This window comes from Hyperolius riggenbachi, chromosome 1 (genome assembly GCF_040937935.1).
Source record: "Hyperolius riggenbachi isolate aHypRig1 chromosome 1, aHypRig1.pri, whole genome shotgun sequence".
Taxonomy (NCBI): Eukaryota; Metazoa; Chordata; class Amphibia; order Anura; family Hyperoliidae; genus Hyperolius; species Hyperolius riggenbachi.
This window is the reverse complement of record NC_090646.1, coordinates 547,275,289-547,293,702: the sequence shown is the minus strand read 5'-3', so window position 1 is coordinate 547,293,702 and position 18,414 is coordinate 547,275,289. Positions and strand designations below refer to the sequence as shown.

Here is an 18,414-nt window from a genome sequence, read left to right as displayed (position 1 = left end):
AGATTAGCCCCCCCCCCCAGTATCAGTAGCCCCCCAAGTATAGGTAACAAGAACAGACCCCCAAGTATAAGTAGCCATGTTAGCGTTCAAAGTATAGGTAGCCAGATTAGCTCCCAAAGTATAGGTAGCCAGTTAGCACCCCCCACCCAAAGGTATGGGTACACCGATTGAGCGAGCAAAGCACTGGAGGGAAGCAGAGTAAGTGGGTGGAGTGCTGGGGGGAAGTGACATACCTCTCTGGGCAAACTAATATCTGTGCATGCTCAGTAGAACTAAACGCTTGTGCATGGAGAAAAAAAAGGCATACATCAGCAGCTGAATTTTACTGGGCATGTGTGGATTCAAATTGCATTTGCTCAGTCAGCATTTGCTTGTCCACAGCCAGGAGCATGGCTAGATAAAGAGGGACCCTAGGCTGGGATCTACCAGGGTCTGGGAAGGCTCTGGACCATCCAGAGGATTACAGCTACTGTGATAAGTATGTCACTTTTCCCCAATCCTTAACTCAGGTGTTCTTTATCACTGGTGATTGCTATAATTGAATTGGATCCCAGGAATGTGAGATACATTTCCTGATGGGCACACAGTTATCATAGGTGAGATTCCCTTTGGGAGATTTCCTTCACTGCCTAACGTACATAGACAAAAATAAAAGACCAGCAGAAATTCTAACCTATACCTGCTCCGCATCCCACTTTAAGGGAAAATGGGAAATCTCAGACTAATAAAAAATAGCCTCATACGATTGGGTGAGTCAATATGTTTTACTGCCCTGTGTATTTTCATACTGAGTCACACATCTGTAGACTCATCCCATCTGTGAAAACTGTCCAAAAATAAAATCTGGCATGTACTTGATTATGCTTAGTGTTAATTATGCACTTCATAATACATGCTGATTGAATTTGCTGATGTGTACGAGGGGCGCTTCAGAGGTCACCGATTCAGAGTTGGCCAGACTTGGATATTTAGCTTTTACACAAATTACAGGGCAGCTCAAACACTTTGGATAGCTAACTTGTATAGGACAAATGGTGATCTGATTTTCTTTTATGAACCGTAGGTACCTGTACTGGCCAATGCAGGAAATAACAGTCCAAACCACTGTCAGTATAACACCTAAATACCTACGAGCTGATAGAGCATGGATCCTTCCTCCCTCCTACCGATACTGCTCTTCTCCTGCGATAAACAAGCCAGAGGCTGTGCATCTTATTGTAGATAGGTGGCCAATCACATTCTCTTCCCAGCATTGACACATGTTGTCCGGGACACCCGACACATCTCCTGCGACTTAAAGGAGCACAGAGGGTGCACCAAATTTTACTGAAGGGTGATACGGGGCTTGGCAGCCCTCTAAACTTGCCCTGAGTGGAATGAGTAAGAGAATTCTCCATTTGGAGGATTTTTGTGGAAAGTATATTTAGCAAGTATATTTAGAAAAAATACACCAAGGCAGTTATTTATTACATCTCTCTATCATGTACCCAATGTAATGGAGATTGAGCGAGCTTCTCTAAAGAGCGGTTTACACATTATACTTCGTTTTCTCTGTTTATAAATCCAACGTATTGGTAAAATGTTTTCAATATTTCTCTGACTACTTCCCATCTCTGTGTGTTATCTAAGTGTAGACGTCCTCTCCTAATGTTGGAGCGGTTGTTCATGTTTAATTGTGTGCATGCTTCTTTGCAACATCCAGGGAGGATCATTTAGAATTATACAATAGCGATGAAACCCCGAGGGAAAGGCTCAATTGAGACACTCTGTAATCTCGGGCTAGGTGAGAAAAAACAGAAAGAAAGTGAAGATGGAATATCAGCTTAACAAGGATGTGTGTGTAAGATAGATAGATAGATACACTGTGTATAAATCAGCATAGAAGACAAAAAGTATAATAAAAAATGTAGTAAAACACCACACCTTTTGAGGAGCAAAGACTGAGGTAAGTAACCTAAGTCTCTGGGGGTTACTTGCAGTAATTGTGCATATTGAAATTGTAAATGTCCAAAAAGTCTATTATGTCTGTACTGCAACCGAGCAAATCATGACTACATTTATTCTGCTGGTAGCCATATGCACACAGGATATGCCGTACTGATGTTAGAACAAAAAAGGAGAAATAAATGGGAAGTTTTAAGCACAGGCTTGCAATTATCCATCATTTAGAATTATGATGCATACATGTATCAGCATTCTAAAAATACATCAATAATAGTTATAAAGCAAACTGCATGAATTAAAAATGCTATATAAAATGAAATCATTTTATTATGTTTCAAAATAATGTCCTGCCAAGTCAGAGATTGTACCATCAGTAGAAATAGGAATTGCATGACCAGACTGTTCTCCCAATGCCAGTGTAATAATATTTCTTTACATAAAGCCATTTCTTTTGGTGAAAGTATCAATTTGTAATAAACTTTATTAGAGGAACACCATGCCTGATTCTCCTTAGTGCAAAACAGATGTAAAATCGAACAGGTAAAGTAGAACCTTCTCATGAAAGCTTCGCAAGGTGGGCAGAACTAGAAACACACATATGGAGTTACCACCAGTAGCGACCCTTAAAGGACCACTATCGTGAAAAAAGTAGGCAGTCAAAATCTGACAGAACCGACAGGTTTTGGGCCAGTCCATTTCCTCATAGGGGAAATCACCTCACAGTAGATACATGAAGTATACAAAAGCCTTACTGTGTCATTTTTTCTTATTTCTGACATGGCCCTTTAATTTGCCATATATCATTGTAGCTTGTGTCCGTCAGCCCCTGAAGTTACGCTGACGGACTTTTGTAACTGTAAAGCCATAGCAGGGGGGAGCCTTGTCAGGTGTTGAGGAAAAAAAACAAAAACGATCAAACAAATGGTTTAGTCCGGCTCTCCCTAACTGCCCAAATTGTATAAACACTCACACGCTGAAAGTCTTCCCCATCATCACCCGAAGGACCCCCTCACACAGGCATGCCGCAGGCACTGAGGGAGGCAGCTGTCAAAACAAACTCTGCTGCGCAATGAGCTGCTCTCCCTCTCCAGCCATTCACCGCGTGTCTGCCTGTCAGAAAAACCAGTGATGGGCTGTGTGTAACGAGCCGCGTAATGAGCCGATCTGGCTTCAGTCGCCTCAGCTCTGCCTCTCTCTGCCCCTCTTTTTACAGTGAATGAATGGAGTGGGAGTGGCTAATTAGTCAAGTACGTCATGAGCCGAGGCGACTGAAGCCAGAGCGGCTCTTTACGCGGCTAATTACACAGCCCATCACTGTTTTTTCTGACAGGCAGACACGCGGTGAATGGCCCAAAACCTGGTTCTGTCAGATTTTAACTGGCTACTTTTTTCGTGGTAGTGGTCCTTTAAGGTGGTCATTTATGTAATGGGTTTATCGATCCATTTTGCAGAGCGATTCTATCTGAAATGATCAGGTTTTATTTCCTATCCCATTTCTGGGCCCGATCATTGATTTCCGATTCTTTCCTTCCATTGTTAGCTAAAATTGTACCCTTAATGGGCACCTTTAGAGATATTGGGCCTGATCCAATTCCCTTTTTCTCCTATGTTTTCTCCTAGGTGATATTTCACATCTTATCAATAAAATTACTTTTCATCTGCCAGCAAGCAAGAAAATACTCCAAATAATATTGGCAGTACTTTTTCACCTACGTTTTGGTACTTTTTCAATTACAGAGTGCAAAGGTTATTTTAAACAGAATATGAAAATGAATATGAAAATTATCTACTAGGAGAAACCTTATGAGAAATAGTGAATTGGAACGGGTCCGTAGAGTTCTTCAACCATCTTCTTAAGTCAGCTTTGCATGAAATGTTAACTTTACCACTCACAATCACCCCACATATGAAATGCAAAAAATTACCCCACATATGAAATGTAACAATAACCCCATAGTGCAGCAATTGCCGCACATAAGAACTGTAACTGGAGAAGCATGTAATCGTTGTGTTTTGGTGATAGACTTGTAGGATTTGGCTTTAGCCTACTGAAAAAAAGAAGCACCACATGATCATGACTAGGGATGATCAAAGAGGTGCAAATTCTTCCAAGTTTATGCAAATGGATCAATCAATTTAAACCTGACTAACAAATCTGAGTTTAACAATTCTATTACGGGATTAAACCCACCACTTGCATCTCCATGATTTCTGCTATGCATGAGCAACTATAATTTTTATTTACCAAAACCACAGTTTTTCAAAGCAGGGGTAAAAAATAATTTTTGGTTCTTATTGAAGTGGACCCAAACCAAACATTTTTTGAATTCAAAATATTTTGTTGCACCACTCTGACACATACAAAGATAAATAAACACTCCTTCAAGCCTATAGCATTTCAGTGCATGCTTTTCACCCTTCTCTTTTCATAACTAGGATTATACAGGTGGCAGCCATTACTTCTGAGCTTTGTAGGAGGTTTTAGATCATGGGTGTGTTTGTCATTAGCTGCCCTCCCTCACAGGGGCGTCGTCTATGTGAAATCTCACACAAGTTAAGATCACCTCCCCTGTGACATCATCAGTAGCAGCCTGTGTTTTGTTTTTTATCTCCTCCACCAGCCTGCCGGATTCTGTCCCGGCAATATGAAAGGAAGGGAGGGGTTCCTCCAATAAATGTAAAATATTTTATATATGCCATCATGCAGCTGAAAAAAGGCTGCTATTTATTATTATAAGTTAGAAAATAGATTTTATTTCTGAAATCTTGTATTTTTAATTTGGGTCCACTTTAAGATGGATTCACGAATGTATGCAAAATGTTTGTGTGCATTGTCTAATCAAAGTCAACAGCATATGCCATCTTCTAAGCTTATAGATGACCAAGATGAAGTTCGATTACCAGCATCACTGAAAGAGATCATGGATTCCTGGACATGGCAGAAGGGCATACCACTGGTAACGGTAAACACATCTACCGGGATGCTGGCACAAAACCAATTCAAGACAGCCACCTCTGATAACATCACAAGTGACAAGTATGTTTATACGTAGTAAATTACCAGTCACCTTCATTTACCAAGGTGACAGATGCTTCCTCAAGCAATCTACACTGTATTACAATAAATCAATTAGGGTTCTCACTTATCTGCGTGGAAAACACACTTGTTTTTGTATATGTAATTTGTATCTTTTTTTTTTTTTTACAGTAAATAATGTAATATGCCAATGTATAAATCATTTTACACAATGGCTCTTGCTAACATTACTACATTAAAGCGGACCTGAACTCAGAACTTCCTGCTCTCAAAGATAACAGCATAACAACATTTAAAGAAAAACATTTATGTGTTGCAGCTGATACAAATCCTACTATATAGGTGCACTGTTTCTACTTCCTGCTTCCATGGAAGCAGATATATTGTTAAAGGGAACCTTAACTGAGAGGGATATGGATGTTTCCTTTTAACCACTTAACGACCAGCCAATGCCGATAGGCGGCGGCTGGTCGTTTGTGGGTTTCTATGTAAACGTTCCATGTCAGTTCACGGAGGTTGTCTCCGTGAACAGCCTGCGAGCCTCCGATCACGGCTCGCAGGCTAAATGTAAACACGCGGGGAAGAAATCCCCGCTGTTTACATCATACGGCGCTGCTGCGTAGCAGCGCCGTAAAGGAGATCGGCGATCCCCGGCCTCCGATTGGCCGGGGATCGCCGGCATCTGATAGGCTGAAGCCTATCCTAGGCGGCGCAGGACGGATCACTGTTCTGTGCCGCCCAGAAAGAGGAGGGGAGGGAGGGAAAGGGAGCAAGGCTGGGAATCGCTGCGGAGGGGGGCTTTGAGGAGCTGGAGAGCCCACGCAGCACAGATGTAAACAATACCAGTTGCTTGTCAGTCTGATCTGTTGATCTCTTTGGCAGCAGAAGTGGCTGAATCACACACCTGAAACAAGCATGCAGCTAATCCAGTCTGACTTTAGTCAGAGGCCATCTGATCTGCATGCTTGTTGAAGGACTGTGGTTAAAAGTATTAGAGAAACAGGATCAGCCGGAGAGTCAGGCAACTGGTATTATCTTAAAAGGTAACATCCATATCCTCAGTTTAGGCTCCATTTAGCATCCACTGCTTTTAAAGTGACTCCGAGCTCAGAGTAAAAATAAAATTTGAACTTACCCGGGGCTTTCTCCATCCCAGCCCTGGTCAGGACGTCCCACGCCGGCCTCCTGGCTCTTTTCCCGGCGGCTGTCCGCATAGCGCGGATAGGCCGGTCCCCCGGGCGACACTGGCGAGTGTCGGGCCTTCTCCTTCCGTATACGTCACGAATGACGTCACACGCCGGCCGCCGCGCGTCATGACGGCGGCCGGCGTGACAGCACGGCGCATGTGCGGTTTAATCGCACATGCGCCGTTCTGTCACGCCGGCCGCCGTCATGACGTGCGGCGGCCGGCTTGTGACGTCATTCGTGACGTATACGGAAGGAGAAGCCCCGACACTCGCCAGTGTCGCCCGGGGGCCCGGCCTGTCCGCGCTATGCGGACAGCCGCCGGGAGAAGAGCCAGGAGGCCGGCGTGGGACGTCCCGACCAGGGCTGGGATGGAGAAAGCCCCGGGTACGTTCAAATTTTATTTTTACTCTGAGCTCGGAGTCACTTTAAATGAGCTTATCTGCCGCGGCTGTGAGGTGACCCAGCGGATATATCAAATTACAACTTGTGATTAGACAAAGATAAGGGGGAATTAAACAGGCTAAACTCTCTAAATACATACAGGGTGCAGTTTTCTATGTTTTTCTTCTGTCTTGTGCAAGAGTTCTGGTCCACTTTAAACATATCAATGTCTACACACAGCCCTAATATAGCAGAAGCAAAAGGGTCTAACATAGTGGGGTTTGCCAATATAAATTAGTAAATTATCAGTTGTGTAACAGCAGTCTAATGAAGTTATCCGCAATACTAGCTTAAAAAAAAAAAAAGTCTTCCATCAGCCTTGATTTTTTTTTCAAGATCTTGCTGTGGATGCTGCTTGCAACAGCTCTTACAACAAAAGTAATTGTCAAATCTCTCGGCAACTCTCACTGTGCTCTGACGTGACCCATCTGAGTGTGGCAAATCCTAAGCTCTTAACAGCAGACTATGTTTAAAGTGTAATTCACAATTGATACCTTGTAGGAGGGCAATTAAGGATAAAATATAACTTTTAATTCATTAAGCTAAAATAGGACGGAATACAGATACTACTAATAGTGAACAACGTGACCACAATTGGGTTGATAGGTATATGGTTATCAGTCATATGACAAACCTATCAATCTCCCATTGTTTTTATTATAGACCCCACACCAAGAACCCTACATGTTTCGTTTCATTTAATTAGAAACTTCGTCAGGAGTAAATAGTATTAAAGTGCCAGAGTGCAAAAAGTGCTAAAATAATAAAGAAATTATCAAGAATCACATAGTACACATATTAAAGTAGCAGCAAGTATGGCAGCAAGGCAGCAGCCAAAACCGTTTTGGCTGCTGCCTTGCTGCCATACTTGCTATATATTTATAGTTATATTTTATAAGTTATATATATATAAATATATAATATATATTTATAAGTTATATTTTATCCTTAATTGCCCTCCTACAAGGTATCAATTGTGAATTATTATAAATCAGGTGTGTTGTTCTATGTTTAAAGTGTAACTGAGGCAATGGCACTCCTTAAAGAGACACTGAAGCGAAAAAAAAATTATGATATTATGATTTGTATGTGTAGTACAGCTAAGAAATAAAACATTGAGATCAGATACATCAGTCTAATTGTTTCCAGTACAGGAAGAGTTAAGAAACTCCAGCTGTTATCTCTATACAAAAAATCCATTAATCTCTACGACTTTCAAAGTGGTGGAGAGGGCTGTTATCTGACTTTTATTATCTCAACTGTAAGTAAACAAATGTCTTTTTCTCTGCCAGAGGAGAGGTCATTAGTTCACAGACTGCTCTGAAAGAATCATTTTGAATGCGGAGTGTTGTGTAATCTGCACATATTATAGAATGATGCAATATTAGAAAAAACACTATATTCCTGAAAATAAAAATATGAAAATATTTTCTTTGCTGCTAATCTTCTAGTAATTATTCATAGTACACAACCAATTCATTATAACATTTTTTTTCGCTTCAGTGTCTCTTTAATAAGCTGATGAGATAAACTTGTGAATGTACAGTGCAAAACATATTAATAACCAGGCTGTTTTCCTTGCTTTATTTCACTGCCTCAAAGTGTTAATTTCCAGGCATGGAAGTGACAGCTTCTGTCTTGTCGGTACCTTGTCGGGTATATAGTAAACATCACTGATAAGCGCATTACAGCCATACAAGTTTTCCTGGCATAACACAACTTCTGAGGGCAGGGAGAGATAAAAAAGGTCATTAGTTCATGTATTTTCATTTAGGCACACTCAACAGGCTGCCACTGAGCAGAGATAACAAAACATTCATTGTATTCAACTTAGTAAATGTTTAAATATAAAATAACACCATAGGATAGCTTAAAAAAAAAGTATTTTTTAGGAGTAGGAGGATACATACAATTATTTATCTCATCAGTTTATTTTCACGTCAGGTCACTTTAAATAATCCAGGCCAGGTCTGTTGGATCTTTTATGATATCTTCACTGGATATGTTTAAAGATCTCTGGGGAGGAAGCCTTTGATAAATCAAGCTTAAAGTATCCTGATTCTATGAACTATGAACTGCAGATCTTTAAAATAGGTAAAAAAGAAAAATAGTGCATTGTGTGACTCTTAGCTTAGTTGTACAGCAGTTATCCAAGGATTAGCCCCAGTCCCTGCTGCAAAAAATAGCGAGTGTCCTATTAAAAAATGCATTAGCAAGAAAGGATTAAGCGAACTTGCATCGGGTTGATAAACGTTTCCCTTGTGAGGATGGTGTGCAAAGTAAGAAGAACAAGGTCTGCAAATCAATTTCCCACTTGCAATTCCCTATCAGCAGTCACTGGTGAGGACTGTTGTAACTTACTGTGAGGCTAAAATAGCATGATAGTACAGCAAAGTTATACTGGAAACTTAAAAACATGGCAATCTATTCTTTTCTAGTGGAATGACACCCCTTATTAAACTGATGAGATAAAGCATTGTATCTATGCTCCTAATCCTAAAAATGACTTGTTATTAGATATCATCCATTTTTATGTTAAGTTTAAAAATTAAAAAGGTAGAGTTAGTACTTGGTCTTTGCTTACTGACACAGTGTTTCTGTGTCTCAGAAGGCTAAAATAGATGAACTATTGACCTTTTTTTTCCATCCTCTGCTCTCGGAAGCCGTTCTCTACCAGGAAAGTGTTTTATGGCTGTTCATTATCAGTGAGGGTCAGGCTATAGTCTGACTAGGCCTGACTAGAGAGAAACTGTCAGTTGCATAGCTAAATGTAAACTCTTTCAGGCAGAAAACAAGGAAAAGGAACGCATCAGTTATTTTTATGCTTTAACCACTTGCCGACTGCTCCACGCCCATTGGCGTGAGCAGTGCGGCAGCCCCAGGACCGCTCCACGCCCATTGGCATGAACGGTCTTCTATGGGGCTATCAGGAGATCGCACGCACGCTGCGCGCGCATCTCCTGCACGGTGGGCGGAGCTCCGCCCTGCCTTCAGTCTCCGTGCAGCGATCGCTGCTCGGGAGACTATTAGATGGCGGTTTCGCCGTCTAACTACTTTGTACAGCGCTGCGATCAGCAGCAGCGCTGTACTGGGGACAACCGTGTGACACGGCTGTCCCCCTGGGGGACAAGAGAGAGATCGGCTCTCATAGGCAGAAGCCTATGACAGCCGATCGCGTGATTGGCTGGCAGGGGAGAGGGAGGGAGGGGAAAGTAAAAAAATAAAAAAAATAGCAAAATTTATTTAAAAATGAAGAACATAAATATTTATTTAAAAAATAAATAAACAATATGGGGGCGATCAGACCCCACCAACAGAGAGCTCTGTTGGTGGGGAGAAAAGGAGGGGGGAATCACTTGTGAGCTGAGTTGTACGGGCCTGCAGCTTTGTCGTAAACATTGCCTGGTCACTAGGGGGGGGGGGGGGGGGGGTTTGGGGGGTTAACACCGCAGTCCTCAAGTGGTTAATGAGTTTTGCCTTCTACCTACCATTATACACCTCTTGGTTAACAGTAGTAGTATTGTCATATTACAAATGCAGAAATCAACCCCACATATGAAATGCAACACATTGCCCCACGTGCCACATATAAAATGCAACAATTAACCACGCAGTGCAACAACCATGCCACAAATGAAGTGCAACAATTAGCCCACAGTGCAGCACTCGCCCCACTTAAAGGATACGTCCAGGCAGATTAAAAAATCAAAATCCACTTACATGGGGCTTCCTCTAGCCTCTGGCAGCCATCCTGTGCCCTTGCCGCAGCTCCGGTGGCTCCCGGTGTCCTTTGCTGCAGAAGTCGACCTCACCAGGTTGGCTTTGGGGTCGTCTTCTTGTGCGCTCCACCGTGCGGGTCATGTGGTCTGGCCGACGTCATCAGGACTGTACTGCCTGCACAGTACAATGTTGATGACGTCAGCCAGACCATGTGACCCGTGTGGTGGAGCACACAAAAAGCCGGCCCGGAAGTCGACGAGGGCACAGGATGGCTGCCAGGGGCTGGAGGAAGCCCCAGGTAAGTGTTTTTTGATTTTTCTAATCTGCCTGGACGTATCCTTTAAGAATGACAACAGTTATTATTATTATTAACTTATAGAGCGTCAACATATTCCGTGGCACTGTATTACCCCACTGTATAGCAGTTTCCTCCCCCATATAAAATGCAACAAATCACCCCATATGAAATGTAACAATTACCCCATAGTGCAGCAATTCCCCCAAATAGGAATTACCCCACAGTACAGCAATTTTCTCACATAAGAACTGTAACAATTACCCCACGCTTGCCACTCACTCACTTGCAGCCAACTAGTCAAACGCTTATGGGCACCTAAGCTGTCCAATAGCAGAGCTTGGTGATTAGATCAATCCGCGGGTCGCATCAGTGGAGCAGTGGGACTGGGACTATTTTGTCCCACGAAAATGAGGAAGTGTTACTATTTCGCCCACAGAAGTATCAAAAATTCAGCATAACCCCTGAAAAGGTTTTATAACCCTGTTAAAAATGCAGTGGAACCCTGGTTGAAATGCTCCGGCACATCGGGGCAGCCAAACACACGCTTGTTTAATGGGCACACTAAAGCCTTGATGACAGGCTAGCAGGTTCTCATCTTAGGTGGCTAGTCAGGGCCGTCTCTGCCGAGATCCTTGTTGACCTACTAGAAGGTTCTAATCTCAGGTGGCTGGTCAGGACCATCTGTGTGAAGAATCTTCTAGCAAGTGAAATGTGTGCCCGTTAAACAAAAAAAACAACAACAGTGTAACCATTGATTAGATCACGTGCTTATCCATTACAGTTAAGGTAGCCATACACTGGTCGATTTGCCACCAGATCGACCAACAGATAGATCCCTCTCTGATCGAATCTGATCAGAGTGGGATCATATGGCTGCCTCTACTGCAAACAGATTGTGAATCGATTTCAGCATGAAATCGATTCACCATCTGTGAAGCTGCCGCTGCCCCCCCCCCCCGCCAGCTATACATTACCTGTTCCACCGGCGTGTGTCCCCGCTTTCTCCTTCTATACGCTGGGCTCCGAGTCCGGCTGGCTTCACTGAACTTCCTGTCTGGGGAACAGTAGAGGGCGCTCTACTGTTTATATTTCCTGCCAGGACAGGAAGTTCAGTGATGCCAGCCGGACTCGGAGCCCAGCGCGGAGAAGAAGACAGCTAGCGGGGACACGCGCCGGCGGAACAGGTAATGTATTGCCGCTAGCGTCGGTCATCGGGCATTCAAACGCCACTATCGACGCACTCCCGACCCGCCAGCAATCGAGCAAAATCTTCCGCACGGATGGATCGACGGGAATCTACAGGAACGATTGATTTCGGACGGAAATCGATCATTCTGTCAGCATTTGCGCAACGATTTCACAATAGATTCGATCACAGTGATCGAATCTGTTGTATATCGGCGGGAAAATCGTTAGGTGTATGGGCCCCTTAAAGAGAATCTGTACTCTAAACTTTTTATAGCAAAAAGCATACCATTCTATTCATTATGTTCTCCTGGGCCCCTCTGTGCTGTTTCTGCCACTCTCTGCTGCAATCCTGGCTTGTAATTAACAGTTTTAGGCAGTGTTTACAAACAAACTAACCAGCTTGTGATAGGCTCACATAAGCAGAGTGCGTGAGTCATACAGAGCCTGCAGGGGGCCTGCAGACGGTGTGTATCGCTTCTATCCAATCACAAGCAGCCCTGCACATTCCACACATTCCAGCCTAGCCTGACAGAGCCGACAGAAGAAAACAGATTAGATCATATAACAGAGATAACACAGCCACTGTGCAATTAGGAAAGGCTGCAGTAAACCAGAGCACATTAGAACAGGCAAAGGAACTTATAGGATAGAAGAACTAAGGCTGAAAATTTTGTTAGAGTCTCTTTAAGATGTGTTTACAGTTGGTCAATATTCAGCAGCAGGTCCAGTCACTCAACATGAGTACAAGCAACAGGCTTGTATATACGGCTGTGAGGCTATGCTACATTGCTAATATGAATGCATTTTAACTGTATGCTTTGTATGTTTTGCACTACTGAACTTTGATTGTCCTCTGATTAAGCTTCCAGTGGTTATAGGGGTGAAATGTCCAGCTAGGTGGAGGGTGGTGGTGTGTATAAATATGAATTCATTTTTATGTGATTTAAAGGAGCAGACATCCTGCTAATACTGAGGCTATATCAATCCTAATAGCTTGTTCTGAGATATTTTTACCTCCTATCTCACATGTCAAGTAAACCACATAAGCAATGCAGGCTGTACCAGAAGTTTTAATTGCTCATTAAAAGTTACGTTTTATATTTTCTACAACAAGCATAAATTGTGTTTTGCATGTTTTCTGCATAGTTTTTAGAGTTCAAATAGGTGTGCCACAGAATTTTACATATGATTCCCTAAGCTTTCTGCTTTTCTTGGTACACATTTTTAAGGTCTCCCATTTACCAGAATCAATTGGACTTATTAGCCAAGTACAAAGGGTTCATACATGGGATTTTTTTTTTACACAGACAGGCTTCGTAACAATGCAAGTTGACAGACAATGTCTCAAGAGTAACTATACATGGCTACTTAGAAACAACATGGACACACATACACAGATGGGAGGACTATTGAAGTAGGGTGATGGGGGAAGCTTAAGTTGAGAAGCTGAAAAGCTTGCAGGAAATAAGTGTTCTTGTGTCTGGATGTCCTTCTGAAGATGGACCTGCATAGACCTGAATAGAGTAGATTGAGGTAGCAGTTGCTAGGGTGGGAGGGTTCCTTTGCTATCCTGGTGGCCTTGGATCACAGTCTGGAGGAGTTGAGAAGGTTAAGTCAGCAGTGGGGGCCCCAATGATCTCCTCTGCTGTGTTGTTGACCCTCTGTAGTTTGTACCTGTCATAGTTTGATACAGATAATGATGTTAGGTAGTATACCATACACGTAATATACAGGCTTACAATATACAATATTCAGGCACACTTGGCCTGGTTTACCCCAGAGCAGGAGACCTCTAGACTAGAGAACATACGTAATACTAGAAACCTGCCCTCAGTTAATGAAAACAAAGTTCACAATGTATTTGACTGCAATTTCTTGCAATTTCTCAAGTGCTAATTTAGTATCCTTGCAGCGACCATCACTATAATCCATTGTGACCCAGGAATGGCTGCAAACACTTGACAGCAAATGATTTCTAATGGATCTAGACCAGGCTTGCTGGTGACAAATGTTCTGTTGTGTTTTTAAGTCCTGGAGATCTGTAATAAATTAGGTCCATTGCCGATGTGACTAATGCTGTATTTGATGTGTGTATTTAATCTAGACCTATTTATAGTGATGTCTTCTTTCCTACAGTGATACTTGGATTATTCCCATTTTTTGGATGAAAAATGGGGTAGAGCAACCAACAGTCTGGTTAGACGCCAAGACAAGTAAGTAATTATGGTCACTTCCTTATGTCTTTTGCAAAAGCAAAATACCCATTCAATTCAAAAGAGAACCAAATAAAATGTCCAAACTTTTTACAAGCCCCCATCACGTCCTACAGTAGGATAGAAATTTCATCTTATTTAAGGGCTAAAATATGCAGAGATTATGAACTATAATTAACAGAGTTAAAAACAAGAATTAGATTTACCCATACACGATGTGATAAAATGTTTTGCCGTAATTAAAATCATGTCCCACCTGAAATCGTTTTTGATTTTTTCAGAATCTGCCAATTGAACTTCCTCCTGAATTTTTCAGGTTGTTAGCAAAGTTTTTTTTTTTTTTAGTAGATGCATTTGGCCATACACATAAAAACAAATATCTTGCATTTATAAATCATAAGATTAAGACAATGGACAATGATTCACAAATCTTATATTGGGAATACACGATTATATTTTCTGTCAGATTTACTGTCAGATGGATTATTTCCAACAGGTCAGATCTGATTCCCAATACATTTTTCATAGAATTGAATGGAAAATTGATCTGAAAATTGCTCAGAAATCACATCGGACCTGTCGGAAATAATCGATCTGACAGAAAATCTCATTGTGTATTCCCAGCATTACTTATTTTTCACCTTAACTGCAAGGAGATCTAATCTATGAGATAAACAATTAAGCAGTGATAATTCATAAGATAAACAGATAAGGAGGGATAAATCATGAGTTAAGTTATTTAAGAGCGATTAATTGTAAGTTAATAAGTAACGTGAGTTAATTCAACAGAAAAACTTTGTGAATCAGCCCTGAAGTCCTGTAAGTTCTGGTATAAACTATATAAACGTAACATTATTTTACATAGATCGGAGATCATTGTTTATAATTGCAGCTGGTCCGTGGCTGTTTGGTCGCTATCCATATGGCATCTTGCTGTGATTGGTTGCTGTCTAGTTTGCTAGGTTCCCCATCAGGTCTGCTCGACTCTGGTACCTGCCATCTGGTCTCTGCAGTCTAACTAAGCCCTTTCAGACCTGGATTGATCATTGTTTTTGGTACAGTCTGTTGCAGTTGGTGGAGATTAGTGTCTCTAGCAGATGGATGAGATTTTTACATCTCATAGTTCCCCACTATTACCAGCACTTGTTTCTGGTCTGCCTTGTGTTGATAGTCAGTATGTGGGGGCCCCTTCTGTTGGTCGGCACAGCCTCACTTCTTTGAATTGATTGGCTCTTGTTTGCACCTCACTGTATAGATCAGTGGTCCTCAAACTAAGGCCCGCGGGACAGCCCCCCTCCCCCCCCCCCCACACACACACAAAATGTATTACTTATAGATACGGTCAGCTACATCTTTAAATATTGGTGGTCTGCATATAGAATAGAAGTGCTGGTACCACACATCCACATGGAAGCCAGAAAGCAGTTATTCACTGATTTTCAATCAAATTCCACATCAAGTGACACTGCTGTCCACTGCAGGTTGTCACCTGGGTATGGTTCATTGTCTGGCCCGCAAAGACTTCTACATCATTTTATGTATACTCCGGCCCCACAGCAGTCTGAAGTATGTTGACCCGGCCCTCGACCCAAAACGTTTGGGGACCCCTGGTGTAGATAGCTCAAGCAATGGGATGTATAGATTAAGTGAAAGGCTTGAGAAAGAAGGACATATCCCCTCAAAATGTTGCTGGTTACTCACTTTATTATGTATGATTGAGAGCTTTTAATTTGGGTGATGTTGTCCTGATAAATGGACATTTGAACATATTTACTATGGTGCTGGGTTGTCTGTAGATACCACTAGGTTGATTAACAAAATGAGTCCTTAATCGGCACAAATAACAATATCAATAACGTTAACTGAAGTTCACTGCTGGAGGAAGTCTCTTTCCAGTACAATCTTCAATACAATCAGGGTCGGACTGGGCCACAGTAGTACAGTTTTTTCCCTCGGTGGGCCCCGCCTCCAGGTCTCTGGTGGGCCCCCCTCCTTGTCTAACAGAGCTCCAATTGCTGCCTGCAGCACAAAAATTCTCTTCTCAGTGCTGTAATCCCTCATGCTGAGAGCAGTGGTGTAGCTGAGGAGCTGTGGGCCTCGATGCAAATTTTACAATGGGGCCCCCCAAGCACTCTATACATAACAATTGATACGACGCACCAAAACCTGCCAATGGCAACTACAGTGTCAGAGGTGCAAGAAGGGGATGGGGAACAGTTTGTTAATGATTACCACTGTTCAAAGTATCTATAGAAGTGATTATTGTGAGCACAGGACCAATAGAGAGGTAATACTGTAGTTGAGGGAGGGCCCTTCGGGGCCCCTTTGGCCCAAGGGCCCCGATGAGGTTGCAACCTCTGCAAAGTAGGACATTACTTTATATTGAAGGAGGGGACTCTATGCAAAGTTTTTCTGGGCAGCAGTGTCTCTGAATTACAATGCTGCTAAGATCATGTACATTTGGCCCTGTCCATAATACATCATGACCACGCCCACCTTCCGGTGCATGGCCACCCCCTTTTTTCACCGCAATCATGGGATGTGTGGGCCCCAGGTTTAAATTTCTTTGGTGGTCCGCCAGTGTCCCAGTCCGACCCTGAATACAATATCTTAGGACATTTACATCAGACATAGTAGTGTAGTAATTTTCTGCCATGCACCATTCATTTATTACCATAGAAGACTTCATTATATAAGATAAAGAAAGCTCCACGTAGTGGGTACCATTTAAAACACTGATTTATTAAACCATATAAACTAAAAAAAGACTTTTGGTATTCTGTGGACACTGTGAAATCCAACGTGGCATTTTTAAAGAAAACCTGAACTGAAAATGAAAAATTAAAATTAAAAGTCAAAATAAACATACACAAGTCATACTTACCTCCCATGTAGTCTACTCCTCAATCTCTTTCTCCTCTCCCGCGTCCTGTTTGTCCTCTGTGATCAAGGGAATTCTCTGTCCTCCATTTTGAAAATGGCCATTACCCCATAATAGCTTTCTAGTCATCACACTGTTAAACTATAACATCGCCCACTTGAGCCATAGGGAAACATGGACATTGCCTGGCACATCAGTTGTCCTCTCAGCTATAACCGATGGCAACTGATATATAACTGACAGCAACTGATATATTTCAGTTCTGACAAAATGTTGTCAGAACTGGAAGGGATTGTTGTCAGAAGAAAATGTTGAGCCTCTGAGAGGAACTGATGGCAAGGTGACTATGTAATGTTCATTTGAAGTTACCTCTTGTGTTTATCTTAAATAATTTTACTCAGTTCAGGTCATCTTTAAGAATTACAATCCAAACCATCATCAAGAATATTTTTTTGCTGGAAAGGTGCAAACTTATACTTTCCTTTGAAACTGTTGCAATCACTAAAAAAAAGTAACACGATCTTCATTAAAACTAAAAATGAATTTTATCATTCAAAATGTAGTCTTATTTTCTTCTTTCCAGAATTTTTCCCAGAGATGATGGCTGCATCTGAAAACGACTGGATTGTGTTAAATATTAATGTTACTGGGTACTACAGAGTGAATTATGATGAGAAAAACGTGAACAATATTGCAAAACAACTTGGAGAAGCAGCAGAGGTAATGCTTAGGATCACTCACCAGCAATTACAAGAGATTCACTATAACACTGAAACAATGAAAAGACAAAGGTAGAACTAACCCATAACTAGAGAAGGAACTAGTTATTACCTATAACTAGGGAACATCTCAATGAGATGCAAATAATTCTGGGTTCGTGATGAATTATGCACCTTTTTTACACATTTGTGCTAATCAAATCCCACCGTGGCTTCATTCGATTGGACTATTTTCCATGCAAATTTTGTATAATCCTGCTTTAAAGAGGATCTATAATCAAGGATTGAACTTCAGTAGCCGATACCCCCTTTCCCATGGGAAATCTTAACCTTTTCTTGAATAGATAATCGGGGGTCTGTGCGGCTGATATTGTGGTGAAACCCATCCCACGGTGTGATGTCATAACCATGGTCCTGACAGTTTTCTGTGAACCTCGCTGCATTGTGGGAAATAATGTCTTTTTCAAACTGCCAAGCAAGCAGTATCTCCATCTCTGCATAGAACTCTCAGTAAATAAACATTCCTTACAGATCACCTGGCAGAACTAAAAATGGCACCACTGGTGATACATTTCAGGGAGAGGAAAGATTTTACAGCGGGCAAACACTGACTAAATAATCTATAAATAATATTGTAAACATTAAGCAGTTTTATTCATTATGTTATTTTCACTATAGTTTCTCTTTAACTTGTATTGTCATCTCATTGTCATCTCATTGACTTACAACCACTCATAAGACAGAAAAACTTACCAGAGATTAGCCCTGACCGTCAAAAGACCAAT

At 41.8% G+C, this 18,414-nt stretch overlaps 1 protein-coding gene across 1 annotated transcript in view; it reads left to right on the top strand.

The window, feature by feature from the left end:
- LVRN (laeverin) overlaps positions 1-18,414 on the top strand; it is a 188,877-nt gene that overhangs the window by 118,839 nt on the left and 51,624 nt on the right. Inside the window, exons 10-12 of the mRNA XM_068247159.1 lie at positions 4,815-4,981; positions 13,953-14,029; positions 17,494-17,630. Coding sequence (XP_068103260.1) covers positions 4,815-4,981; positions 13,953-14,029; positions 17,494-17,630 — 381 coding nt within the window. The remainder of the gene's footprint in view (positions 1-4,814; positions 4,982-13,952; positions 14,030-17,493; positions 17,631-18,414) is intronic.